General features: G+C 42.6%; 3 protein-coding genes across 10 annotated transcripts in view; 2 read left to right on the top strand and 1 right to left on the bottom strand.

Moving 5' to 3' along the window:
* Positions 1-841: 841 nt before the first annotated feature.
* Positions 842-10,457, top strand: samsn1a (SAM domain, SH3 domain and nuclear localisation signals 1a). 2 transcript variants are annotated; one of them, XM_046315460.1, is made up of 7 exons: positions 842-1,002; positions 1,567-1,776; positions 3,497-3,614; positions 7,520-7,671; positions 7,789-8,001; positions 8,389-8,536; positions 9,253-10,457. In XM_046315460.1, the coding sequence occupies exons 1-7, from the start codon at positions 946-948 to the stop codon at positions 9,402-9,404; spliced, it is 1,050 nt and encodes a 349-aa protein (XP_046171416.1). In that variant the 5' UTR covers positions 842-945; the 3' UTR covers positions 9,405-10,457. The 2 variants fall into 2 exon arrangements, with proteins under 2 accessions (XP_046171416.1, XP_046171415.1); XM_046315459.1 differs by having other exon boundaries at positions 843-1,002; positions 7,514-7,671.
* Positions 10,458-10,799: 342 nt separating this feature from the next.
* hspa13 (heat shock protein 70 family, member 13) lies at positions 10,800-16,673 on the top strand. The gene is made up of 5 exons (XM_046313549.1): positions 10,800-11,482; positions 11,772-12,112; positions 12,276-12,489; positions 14,596-14,763; positions 15,012-16,673. Exons 1-5 carry the CDS (start codon positions 11,458-11,460, stop codon positions 15,599-15,601), a joined length of 1,338 nt encoding a protein of 445 aa, XP_046169505.1. The 5' UTR covers positions 10,800-11,457; the 3' UTR covers positions 15,602-16,673.
* An 882-nt stretch (positions 16,674-17,555) lies between these two features.
* The window catches only part of LOC124004769 (glycerophosphodiester phosphodiesterase domain-containing protein 5-like), a 116,014-nt gene continuing 114,048 nt past the window's right edge, over positions 17,556-19,521 (bottom strand). For 4 of the 7 annotated variants that reach the window (XM_046313542.1, XM_046313546.1, XM_046313544.1 and 1 more), the window contains one exon: positions 17,556-18,958. In XM_046313542.1, the coding sequence (XP_046169498.1) occupies positions 18,873-18,958 (86 nt within the window). In that variant the 3' untranslated portion in view covers positions 17,556-18,872. Of the gene's footprint in view, positions 19,481-19,521 lie in introns of all 7 variants that reach the window. The other 3 variants (XM_046313547.1, XM_046313548.1, XR_006833528.1) reach the window with 2 other exon arrangements.

Raw genomic sequence — 19,521 nt, 5'->3', positions numbered from 1 at the left:
AAAGTAATGAACTTCATGTCCTTAATACAAAGTGTTATGTTTGGGGCAAATCCAACACGAGTACCACTCTTCATATTTCAAGCATGGTAGTAGCTGCATGTTATGGGTATGCTTTAAATCGGCATAATTTCAGCAGGACAATAACCTAAAACACAAGGTCAAATATACACTGTGGTTGCTTACCAAGAATGTTCCTGAGTTTTGACTCCGCTTTAACATCTAATGCAAGACTGCCTAGGCAATGATCAACAACCAACTTGAAGAATTAAAAAAATTATAATGTCCATATATTGTATAATCCAGGTGTGCAAAGCTATTAAATATTTACCCAGAAAGACTCACAGCTGTAACCACTACCAAAGGTGATTCTAAAATGTATTGACTCAGGGGTGTGAATACGTATGCAAATTATATATTTCTGTATTTACTTTTCAATAAATTAGCAAAAATACTTTGTCATTGTGGGGTATTGTGTGTAGATTGGTGAGACAAAATATATGTATTCAATTTTTAATTCAGGCTGTAACACAACAAAATGTGGAATAAGTCAAGGGGTATGAATACTTTCTGAAGGCACTGTATAGCCTATGCCAGGTGTGAGTCATGCAGCAAATGTAGCCCAACCACAAATGGTAACTAGGTTCTAAAATTATGTCACCTTCATCACAGTGTTCCTAGAAATTTAAATATTTTTAGAGAGAGACCGCAAAGTGCTCATCTAGCAGAATGTGTTTTTTCCCCTTCTGAAACGGATACCGTGGTAAATAGAAAGAATCTTGATTGCCTCACATGTCACATCCTGTCATTTTGAGGAAGCCAAGCAGTCGTTCTGGGTTAGTTTAGTGCAGTTAACACTTAACTACCATCAGAGTTGGTCAGAGTACAGAAAGGCTTCTTTAAGATTACATTAGACTGAACTCTAAAACCAAACAACATCAACACAAAATGCTACAGAGGGCAGCCTCAAATGTTTCAGACAAACCAAAGCTCAGTAAACCAAAGGTAGGTGGAAACACATTATTTCTAAGTAGCATGTTTAAATACATTGAATTGATAACTATTTGTGTAGAATTGACAACTCTTTAGTGCTAACTACCCACAATAGTTAGCACTAAAATGTGATTCTAACTAAAAGAAGAAGCAGTGTCTTTGACTGATGATGAGCTATTAGCTGTACCTCACAAGCACATCATGATAGAGATACACGCATAGTGCAAATGGGATTGAGTTCAAGTAGCCTCATGTGCCAGACTTCTAGGCTCAAGACACATTGCTAAAGACAATGGCACAGTATTACTGTAAATCAAGGGAGTAGGATAAAATAATTCATTACCACTGATTTGGTCCCTTTCTCATCCTACACAGTACTTATATTTGCATAGTGTATAAAAATGTCTACCTATGTCATAAGAAACGTAAAAGGAAAGGAAATCATCAAAACCCCATAGTGATTTGGTGGTATGGGTGGGCAAAATGTATTGCATAATGTTCCAGATGGAGTCCTGTCTCCTGCTGCCACTGTGGCAAGCACATATTCAATGTGTCATCTGTGATCTCTCCATGCAGCGCTCCACCAGTTTTGGGCGATTTGATGGCATCAGACAACCATCAGCAGCTGGACTAGAGGAAAATGTAACAAAAGTGACAGAGGAGTCTGGATGTGAGAGTTCTGATCAGACCAAACAAGGCAGCCTGGGGAAGAAGATGAAGGCCATCTCTCTGACCATGCGCAGGAAGATGGGCAAGAAGCACTTCAAAACCTTCTCTGAGGAAGCTGTGAGTTCCACTACAGACTGCCTCTTTCTCATCCTACACAGTACTTTTATTTGCGTAGTGTATACAAAGATCTAGAGCTCTTAAAATATTGCATATTTTCCATCTGACTGGCTATAACCCACATACTCAAATGCACCATTGTGACATCTACCTATGTCATAAGAACACTCTTGTAAAATACACTATATATACAAAAGTATGTGGACACCCCTTAAAATGAGTGGATTTGGCAATTTCAACCACACACATTGCTGACAGGTGTATAAAATTGAGCCCACTGCCATGCAATCTCCATAGACAAACAATGGCCTTACTGAAGAGCTCAGTGATTTTCAATGTGGCACGGACACAGGATGCCACCTTTCCAACAAGTCAGTTCTTCAAATTTCTGCCCTGCTAGAGCTGCCCTGGTCAACTATAAGTGCTGTTATTGTGAAGTGGAAACTTCTAGGAGCAACAACGGCTCAGCCGCGAAGTGGTATGCCACACAAGCTCAAAGAACGCTGAAGCACGTAATGCGTAAAAATCGTCTGTCCTCGGTTGCAACACTCACTACCAAGTTTCAAACTGCATCTGGAAGCAACGTCAGCACAATAACTGTTAGTTGGAAGCTTAATGAAATGGGTTTTCATGGCCAAGCAGCCGCACACAAGCCTAAGATTACCATGCGCAATACCAAGCTTCGGCTGGATCTAAATCAAATCAAATGTATTTATATAGCCCTTCGTACAACAGCTAATATCTCAAAGTGTTGTACAGAAACCTAGCCTAAAACCCCAAAATAGCAAGCAATGCAGGTGTAGAAGCACGGTGGCTAGGAAAAACTCCCTAGAAAGGCCAAAACCTAGGAAGAAACCTAGAGAGGAACCAGGCTATGAGGGGTGGCCAGTCGTCTTCTGGCTGTGCCGGGTGGAGATTATAACAGAACATGGCCAAGATGTTCAAATGTTCATAAATGACCAGCATGGTCAAATAATAATAATCACAGTAGTTGTCGAGGGTGCAGCAAGTCAGCACCTCAGGAGTAAATGTCAGTTGGCTTTCATAGCCGATCATTAAGAGTATCTCTACCACTCATGCTGTCTCTTGAGAGTTGAAAACAGAAGGTCTGGGACAGGTAGCACGTCCGGTGAACAGGTCAGGATTCCATAGCCGCAGGCAGAACAGTTGAAACTGGAGCAGCAGCACGGCCAGGTGAACTGGGGACAGCAAGGAGTCATCATGCCAGGTAGTCCTGAGGCATGGTCCTAGGGCTCAGGTCCTCTGAGAGAAAGAGAGAATTAGAGAGAGCATACTTAAATTCACACAGGACACCGGATAAGACAGGAGAAGTACTCCAGATATAACAAACTGACCCCCCGACATATAAACTACTTCAGCATAAATACTGGAGGCTGAGACAGGAGGGGTCAGGAGACACTGTGGCCCCATCCGATGATATCCCCGGACAGGGCCAAACAAGCAGGTGTCCATATACTTCTGGTCATGTAGTGTACGTCTGGCCAAGCAAGACTCAATTTGTATTGAAATTAGGTCTAAGTGACAAAATAGTATCCAACAACCTAGTCAGTATTTGTAAGTGGCTATGTTGAATTGTTAACCTAATGACACTTCCTTCCTTATATAAATAGCACTGTTATTTATATAGCAAAGGAATCCACCCTGGAATGATTTAGCTTACTCACATAGTGGCTTGTCCATCTTGTATTTCCCCATGCAGGGTGAGGACACTGACAGAGACCTAGAGGAGGAAACAGAGAGCAGTTCTCCTGTTGAGAAAGGCTCTGAAGAGACCAGCAACTCTCTGGAGAGCCTCTGCAGCGGACAGAGCTCCTCCAGTAAGTCCACTCCACATGGATGTCATACAAGTCTGTAAATGAAGTTACATATTTGTAAATGAAGAATAAGATAATGTGATGTGTTTTCATTTATTTTATTTTACCATTGTATTACCATATTATTAAGATGGCCCCGGAAAAGAAGTCTGACGTTTTCCTATCCAATTGTGTTTTTTGTTTCTTTGCGTTGTTTGTAACTTGTTTTTTTTAAACCTTATTTTGTACATAATGTTGCTGCTCTCTTATGACTGAAAATGTTGCTGCTTTCTTATGGACATCAGAATTGCGATTACTCACCATGAACTGGCAGAATCCTTTTTTTCCTTTAACGAGTCCGACGAGCCCAACGCGAATGACATACTACTTTCCTGGAAACGTGAAGAGAAAGCAGAGAAAAATGGGCCGGAGGGCGGACTGGACTGTCTTCCGAGAATTCGTAGGTGATCGAATAAACCCCCACTGCCTTCCATTCTGCTAGCAAACGTGCAATATTTGGAAAATAAAATCAATGACCTACAAAAGATTAAACTACTGGACATTCAAAACTGTAATATATGCTTCATGGAGTCGTGGCTGAACGACAACACTATCAACATACAGCTGGCTGGTTATATGCTGTATCAGCAGGATAGAACAGCGGCATCTGGTAAGACAAGGGGTGGCGAACTATGTATTTTTGTAAACAACAGCTGGTGCAAGATATTTAAGGAAGTCTCAAGGTTTTGCTCTCCTGAGGTAGAGTATCTCATGATAAGCTGTAGAGCACACTATCTACCTAGATAGTTTATCTGTATTTTTTTGTGGCTGTCTACATACCACCACAAACTGATGTTGGCACTAAGACTGCACTCAATCAGCTGTATTCCACCATAAGCAAATAGGAAACACTCACCCAGAGTCGGCGTTCTTAGTGGCTGACAATTTTGACACAGGAAAACTTTAATCGGTCATACCAAATTCCTATCAGCATGTAAAATGTGCTACCAGAGGGGGAAAAAAACCCCTAGACCAGCTTTACGCCACACACACACAGAGATGCATGCAAAGCTCTCCCTCGCCTTCCATTTGGCAAATATGACCATAATTTTATTCTCCTGATTCCTGCTTACAAGCCAAAATTAAAGCAGGAGCACTAATGACTCAATAAATGATAAAGTGGTCAGATGAAGCAGATGCTAAGCTACAGGACTGTTTTGCTAGCACAAACTGGAAAATGTTCCGGGATTGCTCCGATGGCATTGAGAAGTACATCACATCAGTCATTGGCTTCATCAATAAGTGCATCGATGACGTCGTCCCCACAGTGACCGTACATGCATACCCCAACCAGAAGCCATGGATTACAGGCAACATCCACACTGAGCTAAAGGCTAGAGCTGCCACTTTCAAGGAGCGGGACTCTAACCCGGAAGCTTATAAGAAATCCCGCTATGCCCTGCGACGAACCATCAAACAGGCAAAGTGTCAACACAGGACTAAGATTGAATCGTACTACACCGGCTCTGACGCTTCTCGGATGTGGCAGGGCTTGTAATCCATTACAGACTATAAAGGGAAGCACAGCAGAGAGCTGCCCAGTGACACGAGCCTACCAGATGAGCTAAACTACTTCTATTCTCGCTTCGAGGCAAATAACACTGAAACATGCATGAGAGCATCAGCTGTTCCGGAAGACGTGTGTGATCACGCTCTCTGCAGCCGATGTAAGTAATACCTTTAAACAGGTCAACATTCACAAGGCCAGACGGATTACCATGACATGTACTGTGAGCATGCGTTGACCAACTGGCAAGTGTCTTCACTGACGTTTTCAACCTCCCCCTGTCCAAGTCTGTAATACCAACATGTTTTAAGCAGACCACCATAGTCCCTGTGCCCAAGAACACTAAGGTAACCTGTCTAAATGTCTACCGACCCGTAGCAGTCACGTCTGTAGCCATAAAGTGCTTTGAAAGGCTAGTCATGGCTCACATCAACACCATTATCCCAGAAACCTTAGACTCACTCCAATTTGCATACCACCCTAACATATCCAAAGATGATGCAATCTCTATTGCACTCCACACTACCATTTCCCACCTGGACAAAAGGAACACCTATGTGAGAATGCTATTCATTTACTACAGCTCAGCGTTCAACACCATAGTGCCCTCAAAGCTCATCAATAAGCTAAGGACCCTGGGACTAAACACCTCCTTCTGCAACTGGATCCTGGACTTCCTGACGGGCCGCCCCCAGGTGGTAAGGGAAGGTAACGACACATCCGCCACGCTGATCCTCAACACAGGGGCCCCTCAGGGGTGAATGCTCAGTCCCCTCTTGCACTCCGTGTTCACTCATGAATGCACGACAAGGCACGACTCGAACACCTTCATTAAGTTTGCAGATGACACAACAGTGGTAGGCCTGATCACCGACAATGACAAGACAGCCTATAGTGAGGAGGTCAGAAACCTGGCCGTGTGGTGTCACGACAACAACCTCTCCCTCAACAAGACAAAGGAGATGATTGTGGACTACAGGAAAAAGATGATTGAACACGCCTCCATTCTCATCGACGGGCTGTAGTGGAGCAGGTTGAGAGCTTTGAATTCCTTGGTGTCCACATTGCCAACAAACTAACATGGTCCAAGCACACCAAGACAGTCGTGAAAAAGGCACGACAAAACCTATTCCCCCTCAGGAGACTGAAAAGACTTGGCATGGGTCCTTAGATCCTCAAAAGGATCTACAGCTGCACCATCGAGAGCATCCTGGTTGCATCACTGCCTGGTATGGCAACTGTTCGGCCTCTGACCACAAGGCACCACAGAGGGTAGTGCATACGGCCCAGTACAACACTGGGGAAAAGTTTCCTGTCATCCAGGACCTCTATACCAGGTGGTGTCAGAGGAAGGCCCTAACAATTGTCAGACTCCAGCCACCCTAGTCATAGACTGTTCTCTCTGTTACCGCATGGCAAGCGGTACCGGAGCACCAAGTCTAAGTCCAAGAAGCTTCTAAACAGCTTCTACCCCCAAGCCATAAGACTCCTGAACATCTAATCAAATGGCTACCCTGACCATTTGCATTGCCCCCCTCCCCTTTTTAATTTTTATTTTTAACATCTCTGTTGTTATCATCTATGTATTGTCACTTTAATAACTCTACCTACATGTACATATTACCTCAATTATGTAACGGTTTTCTTTAGGTGAAGTAGAGGCAGACCAAAATGCAGCGTGATTTCTTTGATTCATGTTTAATAACTAAAGATAAACAAACACTACAAAAACAATAAACTAAAACAGCCCTATCTGGTGCAAAACACAGAGACAGGAAACAATCACCCACAAACACACAGTGAAACCCAGGCTACCTAAATATGGTTCCCAATCAGAGACAATGACTAACACCTGCCTCTGATTGAGAACCATATCAGGCCAGACATAGAAATAGACAAACAAGACATCCAACATAGAATGCCCACTCAGATCACACCCTGAATAATTAAAACATAGAAACATACAAAGCAAACTATGGTCAGGGTGTGACAAATTACCATGACTAACCGGTGCCCACATGTATATATACATTGACTCTGTATCGGTACCCCCATGTATATAGTCTCGCTATTGTTATTTTACTGCTGCTCTTTAATTTGTACTTTTATTCCTTATTCGTTTTTTTTACTGCATTGTTGCTTAGGGGCTCGTAAGTAATCATTTCACTGTAAGGTCTACAACTGTTGTATTCGGCGCATGTGACAAATAACATTCTATTTTATTATTACCATCATATTACAATATTAGGATAGGCTTGTAACCTTCCCTCCAACACAAGGATACACACACAACCTATTCTTGGTCCATGGGTAATCTGTGCAGTGTAATCATATTGTGATGTATTGTCCCCTGTTGGCTCAGGTGGTTTGGCCAGCGTCTCAGATGGCTCCAGTACCAGAGACAGTCTGAGACTAGAAGAGGACGGCTCCTACAACGGACACTTTTGTGGTAGAGCACGGGTCCACACAGACTTTGTTCCCAGCCCATATGACACTGACTCCCTCAAACTCAAGGTAGACAGAAGATAATGTTTCCAGAGTGGGTGTATTGTGAAATGCTATGAAAGCTGTTTGTAAGTGCTGTTTCATGATCTATATGTATGAGTCCAATCTATTGATGTCTCTTCCCAGGTTGGAGACATTATCAGCATCATCAGTAAACCTCCCATGGGCATATGGACAGGGATTCTGAACAACAAAGTGGGCAATTTCAAGTTCATCTATGTTGACATGCTCATGGAGAAAGAAAGAGAGGAGGAGGCGCCAAAGATCAGGCCTCAGAGGTTGAGCAAGAGTCCACGACCAAAGACACTACTGGAACTACTGGAGCGGCTACATCTAGAGGTGAGTGCTCGGATGGCATGGCTAGAAGGGATCCATCTATTGTCAAATTAACTTCAGATTTGACTTTTCATAGCAGGTTAGGAGAATTAACCTAGCAGGTTAGAATTATCGGGCTACGGTTAGGAAAGGGGTTATGGTTAGCTAAAATGACGTTAATTTGACAAAAGCTGGATAGCTTCTAGCCATGGTCAAGCTCTGACTCTAAATGACTTCCAAATACAGACACATTTTGTTCTTTCCTCTTTACAGTAACCAATCAGTGTTGTCTCAAATACACAACAAACAGTTTTAATATGCATAAGCATAACCTAAAGCACTCAAATGTGAACAGATTAGTATAAGATTATGAAAGGTAGATGAGATGGAACTGTATCTTGTTTATTCAAGGAGTATGCATCTGCACTGCTTCTGAATGGCTATCAGACAGTAGAGGACCTGAGGCACCTGCAGGAGAAACACCTTATAGAGCTGAACGTGATGAATCCAGAACACAGAGTCAGGCTGCTGGCTGCTGTCGACTGCAGATATACAGAGAGTGAGTAGCAAAACCAATTTATACTGTAGCCTAGCCCTACTGTATTTATATTTGGGCAAAGGGAATAGCCAATTGTACCACAGACATTTTATGATGCGCAGCACTACACTCAGGAAGTAACATCTTGATCTTTGTATGTTATAATAAGCAGATGCTTATCGCTGCTATTATTTTAGAATTGCTCATCCTGTTGAGTTGGCACCAGTCAGAGAGAAACTGCTTAAAGAGGCTAAATGTCTTCCTCTATAAAACACTGCAAGGCTCTGAAACATAAAATGAAACAGAAAGATTGGTCTCCAATCCAGATTAGGAAATTAGCAATACTAGACCGTTTCTGTCAGCTGCTTACAAAACAGGATGTGTACAATTAGCATAAAGGTTATTTATGTTTGTGTCCCCACATAACTCCATTTATGTTGGTCTAAATTAAGGTCATAAATGTCTGTTTGATCTAATTTCGGACCAAACAGATAGCACTGCCACCTTGGCTGAACCAGATATCGTGACTGTGGGCTAGTTTCGACCAAACAGATAGCACTGCCACCTTGGCTGAACCAGATATCGTGACTGTGGGCTAGTTTCGACCAAACAGATAGCACTGCCACCCTGGCTGAACCAGATATCGTGACTGTGGGCTAGTTTCGGACCAAACAGATGGCACTGCCACCCTGGCTGAGGATCCAACCAACCAGACTGCTTTGTTCTTGTGTTCGCAGGTGATGATGTGAGGGAGAGTGAGGAGCCCTCTTCATCACACAGTTTGAAGGTGGAGAAGAGCGACTGTCCAAGAGACTCAGGCTGCTTTATTCTATCAGAGTGCTCTGAAAACAGAAAAGAGGATACAGAGATCCAACCAGTCACACACTGATAGGCCAGACTATCCTAACTAACAGGTTTTGACATGTAAATTACGATGGCTCACCATGTTTGTCTTGTCTGTATTTGGTTTAACAAGATGGGATTTAATTAATACAATTTTAAATGTAGCCAATTTTTCTTAAAGCCAATGAATTTATTCCTCTTTTATGCACCTTTTATCTAACCTATTCATTCACATGAAGCGCAGGGGTCAAACTCATTCCACGGCGGACCGAATAGCTGCGGGTTCTCACTCCTCCCTTGTACTTGGTTGATGAATTAAGGTCACAAATTAGAAAGGAACACCCCACACCTGGTAGTTTATGTCTTAATTGAAAGGAAAACAACTAAAACCTGCAGACACTAGGCCCTCCATGGAATGACACCCCTGACAAATTATATTTGACTTAAATCAAATCTTAATGTTTGTGTATTGTGCTGGAAACTATGGTGTGTGTGTGTGTGTGTGTTTGGTTTTACTATCCTTGTGGTGACAGAAGGCTATTTCAGGCTTAAGGGGTTAGGTTTAGGAGTTAGGGGGTTGTGGTTAGAGTTAGGTTAGGTTTAAGGTTAGTTTTAAGGTCAGGGAAAATGGGATTTTGAATGGAAATTCCTTGTCCCAACAAGGATAGTAAAACAAACATGTGTGTGTGTGTGTGTGTGTGTGTGTGTGTGTGTGTGTGTGTGTGTGTGTGTGTGTGTGTGTGTGTGTGTGTGTGTGTGTGTGTGTGTGTGTGTGTGTGTGTGTGTGTGTGTGTGTGTGTGTGTGTGTGTACGGGAGTTTTTACATATCTTTTTGAACAATCCTGGTTCAACAAAATGTACAGTACCAGTGGAGGCTGCTGAGGGGAGGACGGATCATAATAATGGCTGAAACGATCGCATGGAATGGCATCAAACACATGGAAACCATATGTTTGATGTATTTGATATCGTTCTACTTTTTCCACTCCAGCCCTAACCACGAGCCGTCCACCCCAATTAAGTTGCCACCAACCTCCTGTGAAATGTACATACTTGTAGAACTCAATAAGTGCAATATGTCACAAATTAATAAAGTATTTATGCATCAAGTCATCTAATCTGTTAATTTGTACTGCACTGAATGTATAATATATTTTCAATCAAAATGTGCACAGAAAAGGTGTTGTAGTTGTACAATATTGCTACATGTTGCATGCCTCAAAATGTTACGACGCTGAACACACTCATTTGAACGTCATATACGACTAGTGTTCATGGGAAAGGTTGTTTCTTTGCTTTCTCATCCTGTGTATACATAAGCGATAACGCATGGATTGGACTACGTTACCCAGAAGCTTTCGACCACATTATGGGTGAGTTCGTAAATTCGCTCAGAGTAACTGATTAATTTATGAACGCTCAACACCCGTTGAGTATGGCCGGTGTCAGTAAACCTCGGAAAAAGGCGTAATTAAATTGTTGCTATGAGCGTCACCAACGCTCTGAATAACATGAACACAGCATAACAAGCGCGAGAAAGGACGAGAAAAATTGTCAGAGTGAGGTGTTCTCTCATTTAGGCCAGGAAGTAGCTAGCATGCTACCTAACTTTAGCCAGTTAGCTTGGGTGCTTCACTACCGTTGTGAGGTCAGAACGCTCATATCAACCCTACTCCTCGGCCATAGCGTCCAGTATGCCCTCCGAGAGCGAAACACTCTGAATTTACGTAAATTCAGAGCGGCAATATCCTCTGCCACTCCAGAGTAAATTTACGAACGCACCCTATAATGGTGACGTGTAGGTCTGTGGACCATCCACATGATTCTGAACGTAGAACAGGTCAAGAGGGGTTTCATTAAATACTACAGTTACAATTGGCTATCGTAAAAAGGATATGGTTAGTTATAAGGTTAGCAGTGTATTTAAGGGTTAAGTTTAAAATTGCATTTGAAGAAGATACATTGTAGATATATGCGGGGTTTAAGGCTTAGTGGCTGTGGTAAATAGTGACAACATTCATCCATTCCGAAACTGATGAGGCGATTAGCCTAGATTTTGTTTTATTACGTTTCAGTTCGGTGGTAATCAATACTTGACAATGGCTGGGGAAATGTCTATGATCGGTAAGTAATATTTAACTGTAATGTGTTTTTGTTGTTGTGTAACTAACCAGCTGTTTAGTTAGCTAATAGTAAGTAGCAAGTGGGCTGACAAATTACCGGTGGTAACAGCTGGCTAGTTGCTACCTAATTCACAGTAGTCAAGTTAGCTGGAAAGGTAAACGAAGTGTCAGAACTGTCAACGCTGAATTAAATATGTAAATAAGTAGGTTATCGGTACCAGTTGTTAGTTCGCTACGTAGTCAACATCCACCCCTAAACCCACGTTATTTCTTTATCTTCCGTGTCGCAGGATCGGTCATTCTGGCTTTATTTCTGGCTGGCTATCTGGGCCAGCAGTATCTGCCTCCACCGAAACCCAAAGTGATCGGCCTAGATCTGGGGACCACTTTCTGCTCCGTAGGAGTATTCCACCCGGGTACCGGGGATGTGGAGGTGATAGGGGATGAGGAGGGGCGGAAGAGCATTCCGAGTGCGGTGTCGTTCACATCTACCGAAGTCCTCGCCGGTCACGAGGGTCAGAATCTGGCCGACAGCAATCCTGAGAACACCATCTATGATGCCAAGCGGTTTATTGGAAAGATATTCGAACAAGAGCTCCTTGAGCAGGAAAGTGCTCGTTATCCATTCAAGGTACAGTACATATTCCTGTAGTTACTTTGACAGTCAATACACCATGGTGAAAATGACTTAATACATCATCAGCATTTGGATACATAAACTATGTGTGATTACAGGTGTATAAATATGCTATATCTATGACTGCTGACTTTCATTTGTAATACCTTTCTTTCAGGTGATAAACAACAATGGCAGTGCAGAGTTCTTTGTCACCACCAACCAGACGTTCACAGTTACTCCTGAATTCATTGGTTCTCGGCTGCTGCTGAAGATGAGGAAGATGGCGGAGCATCACCTGGGTGTCCCCATTCAGAGGGCTGTTATCTCTGTCCCGGCTGAGTTTGATGAGAGACAGAGGAACTACACCATCAGGGCTGCCAACCTGGCTGGTCAGTCTCTATCTGGCAAAACTGTATCAATATCTGATGTGTAAACACTGCTACAGGAATTACTTCCACTGTATAGCAGTTTAGTGTAGTCTCATTTAGAAACAGTCTATCATCCAGGGATTGACATTAAGGGTTGCCCTATTGCCCGGGGCAAGTAAAACCGAGCGCAAGTTGAGCCTGCTCTGGTTCATCCACATTGTGTAAGTGAAAGACATCATTTATGGTGAGCTGAGCCTGCTCTGATACATTTTTTTGTGATAACAACCAAAATACAAATAATTAAATTACTGATCTTTCTGATTCCTCTCCTATGGGTAGGTGAAAGGCAGGCAATATGTCACTAATGCTCGTCAATAGCTAATTTACATTTTGGGATGTGCAACTGCGTTAGACTTTAATGCTAATCCCTGATATAATTAGGTGTTTGTTCTAAAATAACTGTGTTACTTAATACTTACATACATACACTGTATTCAGACCCCTGGACTTTTTCAACATTTTGTTACGTTACAGGCTTATTCTAAAATTGATTAAATATAACTTTTCCTCATCAATCTACACACTATCCCATAATGACAAAGCAAAAACAGGTTTATAGACATTTCTTGCAAATTTATTTAAAAAAAAATATTTAAAAAACATATTTCCATAAGTATTCAGGCCCTTTACTATGACACTTAAAATTGAGCTCAGGTACATCCTGTTTCTACTGATCATCCTTGATGTTTCTACAACTTCATTGGAGTCCACCTGTGGTAAATTCAATTGATTTGACACCTAAGGTCCCACAGTTGACAGTGCATGTCAGAGCAAAAACCAAGCCATGAGGTTGAAGGAAATGCCCGTAGAGCACCGAGACAGGATTGTGTCAAGGCACAGATCTGGGGAAGGGTACCAAAAGATTTCTACAGCATTGAAGGTCTCCAAGAACACAGTGGCCTTCATCATTCTTAAATGGATGTTTGGAACCACCAAGACTCTTCCTAGAGCTGACCGCCCAGCCAAACTGAGCAATTGAGGGAGAAGGGCCTTGGTCAGGAAGGTGATCAATAACCTGATGGTCACTCTGAGCTACAGAGTTCCTCTGTGGAGATGTGAGAACCTACCAGAAGGAAAACCATCTCTGCAGCACTCCACCAATCAGTCCTTTATGGTCGAGTGGCCAAACGGAAGCTAATCCTCAGTAAAAGACACATGACCGCCCGTTTGGAATTCGCCAAAAGGCACCTGAAGGACTCTCAGACCATGAGGAACAATGTTCTCTTGTCTGATGAAACCAGCTTGAACTATTTGGCCTGAATGCCAAGCATCATATCTGGAGGAAACCTGGTACCATCCCTACGGTGAAGCATGGTGGAGGCAGCATCATGCTGTGGGGATGTTTTTCAGCAGCAGGGAGACTAGTCAGAATTGAGGGAAATATTAACGGAGAAAAGTAGAGATCCTTGATGAAAACCTGCTTAGGACCTCAGACTGGGGAAAACAGCACAACGACCCTAAACAAACAGCCAAGACAACGCAGGAGTGGCATCGGGACAAGTCTCTGGATGTCCTTGAGTGGCCCAGCCAGAGCCTGGACTTGAACCCGATCTAACATCTCTGGAGAGACTTGAAAATAGCATTGCAGCGACGCACCCCATCCATCCCGACAGAGCTTGAGAGGATATGCAGAGAAGAATGGGAGAAACTCCCCAAATACAGGTGTGCCAAGCTTGTAGTGTCATACCCAAGAAGAGTCCAGGTTGTAATCGCTGCCAAAAGGTGCTTCAACAAAGTACTGAGTAAAGGGTCTGAATACTTATGTAAATGTGATATTTCAATAAAAAAATTTATACAGTTGCATTTCTGAACCTGTTTTTGCTTTGTCTTTATGGTCTGTTTTTTTCCCTCTCAATCTACACAATCTATAATCAATTTTAGAATAAGGCTGTAAAGTAATAAAATGTGGAAAAGGTGAAGGGGTCTGAATACTTTACGAATGCACTGATACATACAGAGTAGAATATTGGACATCTAATCCAAAGTCATTAAGATTCCTAAGGGCTTTGACCAAATCTACACTACCCACTATAACTAACATCTGATTGTTCTGTTTACACCACTCAGGACTGGACATCCTGCGTGTGATCAATGAGCCCACAGCTGCAGCGATGGCGTATGGGTTACACAAGGTGGACGTGTTCAACGTGCTGGTGGTAGATCTGGGAGGAGGAACGCTGGACGTCTCTCTGCTCAACAAACAGGGGGGCATGTTCCTCACCAGAGCCATGGCAGGTAAGACGCTAATTTACTCTCAACTCCTTATGTTGTAGATATGCATGGTTTAGTTGGTCATTTTCATTTATCTTCTGTTTTAAATTGGGCATACAGTACAAGTGGAACATTTGCCATATTGTAGTTAAAGATGACCATTTCCAATTAGCACAACTAATTCAAATCATACAGTACATGACCTGAAATGGAATCGACTCCGATAGTATTCTTGGGCTCAGAGAATGATCCTTGCTGTTGTCGTTTCCTAGGTAACAACAAGCTGGGGGGGCAGGACTTCAGCCAGAGGCTGCTCCAGTACACCATGGAGAGGGTTCGCCAGCAGTACGGCGTTCCCCCCACCCTCAAAGAGGACATCCACCACCTCCGCCAGGCTGTGGAGGCAGCCAAGCTCAACCTCACCCTGCAGCCCAGCGCCGACCTCAGGGTACCCCTGCACCTGGAGCCCCAAGGAGACGCCAAGCAACCACCACAGGGGCCCACCAAGGACCCAATCCCAGTCATCTTCCAAGCAGTCATCACCCGTGAGCTGTTTGAAGAGTTGAACGCCGACCTCTTCCAGAAGATTCTGGCGCCTGTAGAGACAGTGCTGGCTGAGGGCCACCTGGGGAAGGAGGAGGTGGATGAGATAGTTCTGGTGGGAGGCTCCACCCGCATCCCTAGGATCAGGAAGCTGATCAGTGAGTACTTTGGGAAGGAGCCCAACACCTCAGTGGACCCAGACTTGGCAGTGGTGACTGGGGTGGCCATCCAGGCTGGCATCATGGGGGGCTCCTGGCCCCTACAGGTCAGCGCTATAGAGATCCCCAACAGACACCTCCGCAAGACCATCTTCAATTGATCTAGTCTAGAAGTAGCAAGGATGCCACCAGACAGATACTTGCCATATTAAAGGATGGTCTGCATTCTAACTGTTAATTGTGCTTCTCCATCTTCACAAGGTGTGCAATGGTATTATGAGGTTAAAATATGATCTTCAGCTGTAATATGTTCTCACAGAGAAACTCAAATTACACCATCACTTTTATACGGTCAACCCAACTTATTAGACCAACTGTCATAGATTGAAAATTGTGTTCAACTCAGGGAACAACCTTTATTTCTAGAGAACTGTGACCAGCAAAGACACCTTCAGCTATTTATTTATTTATTTCTAGTGCTTGTACTGTGGGAGGAGGGGGGGTGAACATGAGGTGTTTTTCAGTGGATGACAACGTGCCTGTGCCTTTTCAGAGAGCTGCACTATTAGGCTTTGTGCTTTTAAGTCACCTGATATGAAGAACCACTAGTCCTTTAGGGAGTCCTATTGATGAAGGCATAATGCTATTAGTTTCGGACCAAATATTTTTGCACACATTGTTACTAGCTTTACATTCAACCAATAGCCTCTGCTCAGCTTTGTATGGGTTAACAGATTGTCTAAATAAGGGACATGCTCAGTATTCCACTAACTTATTAGCCAGAATCATCATTCTGGTGCAATTGAATTAAGAATCACTGGCTGACAGATGTAAGTAAGTGCCATAAACACACAGGACTAGGCTTATGGTGCCTGTTTGAAGTGTTACCGTGTCTCACAAGACTGCAGGTGGACAGTAATGGTTGAGGCTGTTACAGCCCCTGGAATTAGAGGACAAACATGTTTGTTGACAATTGACATTCCATGATACAGTGAACATAAATAATATACCTTTTAGAGGTTTGTTCAAGGTAAACAGTTTGCATGCATATCTTGTTGAACGTGCCTCAGATACTGCACAGTTCTCTAGCGATGTCATAGGAATTTATCTAGACCGTTCCATTTCAACGAAGTATGTAGATTTTTGTACTGCAAATTTTGCTCCTCCAAATGGCTCCCTTCGATATCTGCTTGTACTACATGCTGCTTTAAATAAATCCTGAATTACCCAAAATACCATTTAATTTTCTAGAGCAGCGAACAAAATTAAAGCCAGCTTTAATATACATTCAAACGCAGTTCAGGACCCAACAGAGATTGCCATTGCTGTAAGAGAAAACAGATGCATCTTGCTGTCTGCATTCCATGATACTGACATTCTAGTCCAGGTGGAAGAAAAAAAAGGACATGTGATAATGTTCCCAGCACATACCAACTGAAAATTGCATTTACCATTGTCACTCACTAGCTTCTTCAGCAATGTGGTAACATCTTGCCACGTAACTGTACAATTAATGGAAAAACATCCGTATGTTTAGTTACTGGCATGGGCTACTGCATAGTAAATTCAGAAAGTATTCATACCCCTCGACTTGTTCCACATTTTGTGTAACAGCCGGAATTCAAAATGGATTTGTTTCTTCACACGACCCCATGACAAAGTGAGCACTTTTAGAAATACCGAAGTATTCACCCCTTGTTATAGAATCACCTTTGGTAGCAAGATGAGTCTTTCTGGGTAAGTGTAAGAGCTTTGCAAACTTTGAGTCTATGCAACATGTGACTTTTTACTCCTGAACTTATTTAGGCTTGCCATATCAAAGGGGTTAAATACATCGACTCAAGACATTCCAGCTTTTCATTTTTAACACAAACATAATTCCACTCACATCATGGGGTATTATGTGTAGGCCAATCGATTTAATCAATTTAAAATTCAGTATAACACAAAATGTGGAAAAAGTCAAGGGGTGTGAATACTTTGACGGCACTGTACATCAAATGTTCACATACAGTAGGAATATGGTTGACATGAGCTAAATCTACAGTCAACAGTAACACCAACCTAAATGGTGTTAGTTATCTTCCATCTAGAAAAATCACAAAAGAATATCACTTTGGTATCAGAAGCATTTTAATGTTGACTTTGAGGCACACAAATACCAAAGGAGTAAATGAACACAAGTCAATCCATTCCTTGACCCTGTGTGAACTATTCTGATACTCAGCGTTGTCCCTTCAACAGCCTAGAGCTTTATTTTCACAGTTAATATAGCACACCACTTCATCACAAAATAAAAGATACCCTTTAATGTCACTCTATATGGTGCAGTTTGCTGTTCAAATGCCATTGAGAAGTTGGTCTGCAAAATATTTAAATGACTTTACTTTCATAAACTTCTCAACACTATTGCTATTATTATGCATCACATTTCCAATATAATCCTCAGACAGCCATAGCATATAAAACTTTTAACATGTACACACTCCATGTAGAACTGCATACCTGGGGTAGGTGGTGAAATCTCTGCCATAATACACGGTTCACATCCTTTAAAAATCAAAACATTCACAATGAACCGAAAACATACCCAGCAGTTCTGCCTGAACACAAGCCCTGCCTGAGACAGCACAGCTCCACAAGTCATTCGATGTCACAAGCATGGATGAAGGAAATGCTGTTCAAATCATTATCTTACATCAATGACATCTTACATGTAAATATTTCACTTCGTCGAAGGCAGGACCCTCTGTAAACAGCTTGTTAGTGTTCTTTTTGTTCCTAAAAATTAGAATAGCACCCAAACGTGGCAGGAAATAAGAGCAATGCTGCACAAGTAGTAAAATCCTCTAAATAACTAAGAATTGGCTATGCTATAAAGTGACTGCAAGTAAATAACAGTTTAAAAACAAACAAATAGGTTTTTAATAATAAACAAGCATTGGTAACTGGGGGGGCCTCCAAAGCATCTAGAGCAGGGGTGGGAAAACTACGGCCCATGAGCCCATTCAATCCCTGCCCACGGGAGGTTTGAGTGAAAAACGATATTTAAATGGGCCAATATATTTTCAAACAAATTGTAAAAAATAAATAAAGTGATCTAGGTGAGAAGAGGCCACAAATCTGACAAATCAATTGGTTTATCAATAAAAAAGTGATTTTAGTCCCACATCTATTTAACAAGCAAAAACAAACCTATTTACAGAATGTACAAAGCAATGGGTGGTGCTTGCCTGCGATTCTTCAGTAATACAGCAGCCTGTCAATCAATCAGTTAGTAAGTAGGAGGAACAAACCAATAACTATCTGGATACACTGAGTAAAACAAGAGTAATCAGAACAGACAGTCACTTGGAAGTCTTAATTCACTCAGTTTCCACATGCTAGTAGAGTCAGGTGTCTTTCAGTAGATTCACATTAGTAGAGTGAGAGTCAATGGGAGATGCCTTCGTTGTTGTAGTAGTCAAAGCCATTCTCCATGTACAGGTCCTCAGCACTGCCCACACCATTGCTCACCTCTGGGAGGCAGAAGAGTGAAGGGGCATCAGTAAGTGTTCACAAGGTATTTCACTGATAACACAGACCACATCAATGCACATTGAATATCCAGGACATCAAAAACAATATCACTGCAACATCATATCCAAACCACACGAGAGAAATCCCGTAGCTTCCTTTGCTCTGTATGTCACCACGTATCTTCTAAGACCTACTAGTGTGATTTTAGAGTGGTTTGGACTGACTGATGATCATTGAAGTCTCATCAGCATCCCCATTAGACTTACCTTTCACCACCCACCAGGAGAGGCTGGTGGGTCACAGTGGGCTGTCTAGGAGCCCTAATAAATGATGCAGGACTCTGTGGGCAATTGGGAAAGAGCGGGGGGAAGGGCGGGGCAGGCAGAGGGAAGTGGGTAGGGAGGGATGGATGGAATGGTCACAGCAGCCAGAGGAGGATGGACAGATGGCAGGATGAAGAGGAGGTGGAGAGGAGTGCAGGTCACACACACACACAGGATGAGACTGCTACTGCGGTTGACCTTGGGGAGGGCAATTACACAAGACACTCAGAGAGATGCAT

Source organism: Oncorhynchus gorbuscha, linkage group LG19 (genome assembly GCF_021184085.1).
Source record: "Oncorhynchus gorbuscha isolate QuinsamMale2020 ecotype Even-year linkage group LG19, OgorEven_v1.0, whole genome shotgun sequence".
Taxonomy (NCBI): Eukaryota; Metazoa; Chordata; class Actinopteri; order Salmoniformes; family Salmonidae; genus Oncorhynchus; species Oncorhynchus gorbuscha.
Note: the sequence above shows the minus strand (reverse complement) of the source record. Positions and strands in the feature narration are given on the sequence as shown.

Excerpts from the sequence above, each read along its gene's own strand:
- samsn1a (XM_046315459.1), top strand. The coding sequence starts at position 946 with ATGCTACAGAGGGCAGCCTCAAATGTTTCAGACAAACCAAAGCTCAGT. Across the intron at positions 8,002-8,388 it reads TGGAGCGGCTACATCTAGAG|GAGTATGCATCTGCACTGCT; the intron begins GTGAGTGCTCGG and ends TGTTTATTCAAG. Across the intron at positions 8,537-9,252 it reads CGACTGCAGATATACAGAGA|GTGATGATGTGAGGGAGAGT; the intron begins GTGAGTAGCAAA and ends TTGTGTTCGCAG.
- hspa13 (XM_046313549.1), top strand. The coding sequence starts at position 11,458 with ATGGCTGGGGAAATGTCTATGATCG. Across the intron at positions 11,483-11,771 it reads TGGGGAAATGTCTATGATCG|GATCGGTCATTCTGGCTTTA; the intron begins GTAAGTAATATT and ends TCCGTGTCGCAG. Across the intron at positions 14,764-15,011 it reads CCTCACCAGAGCCATGGCAG|GTAACAACAAGCTGGGGGGG; the intron begins GTAAGACGCTAA and ends GTCGTTTCCTAG.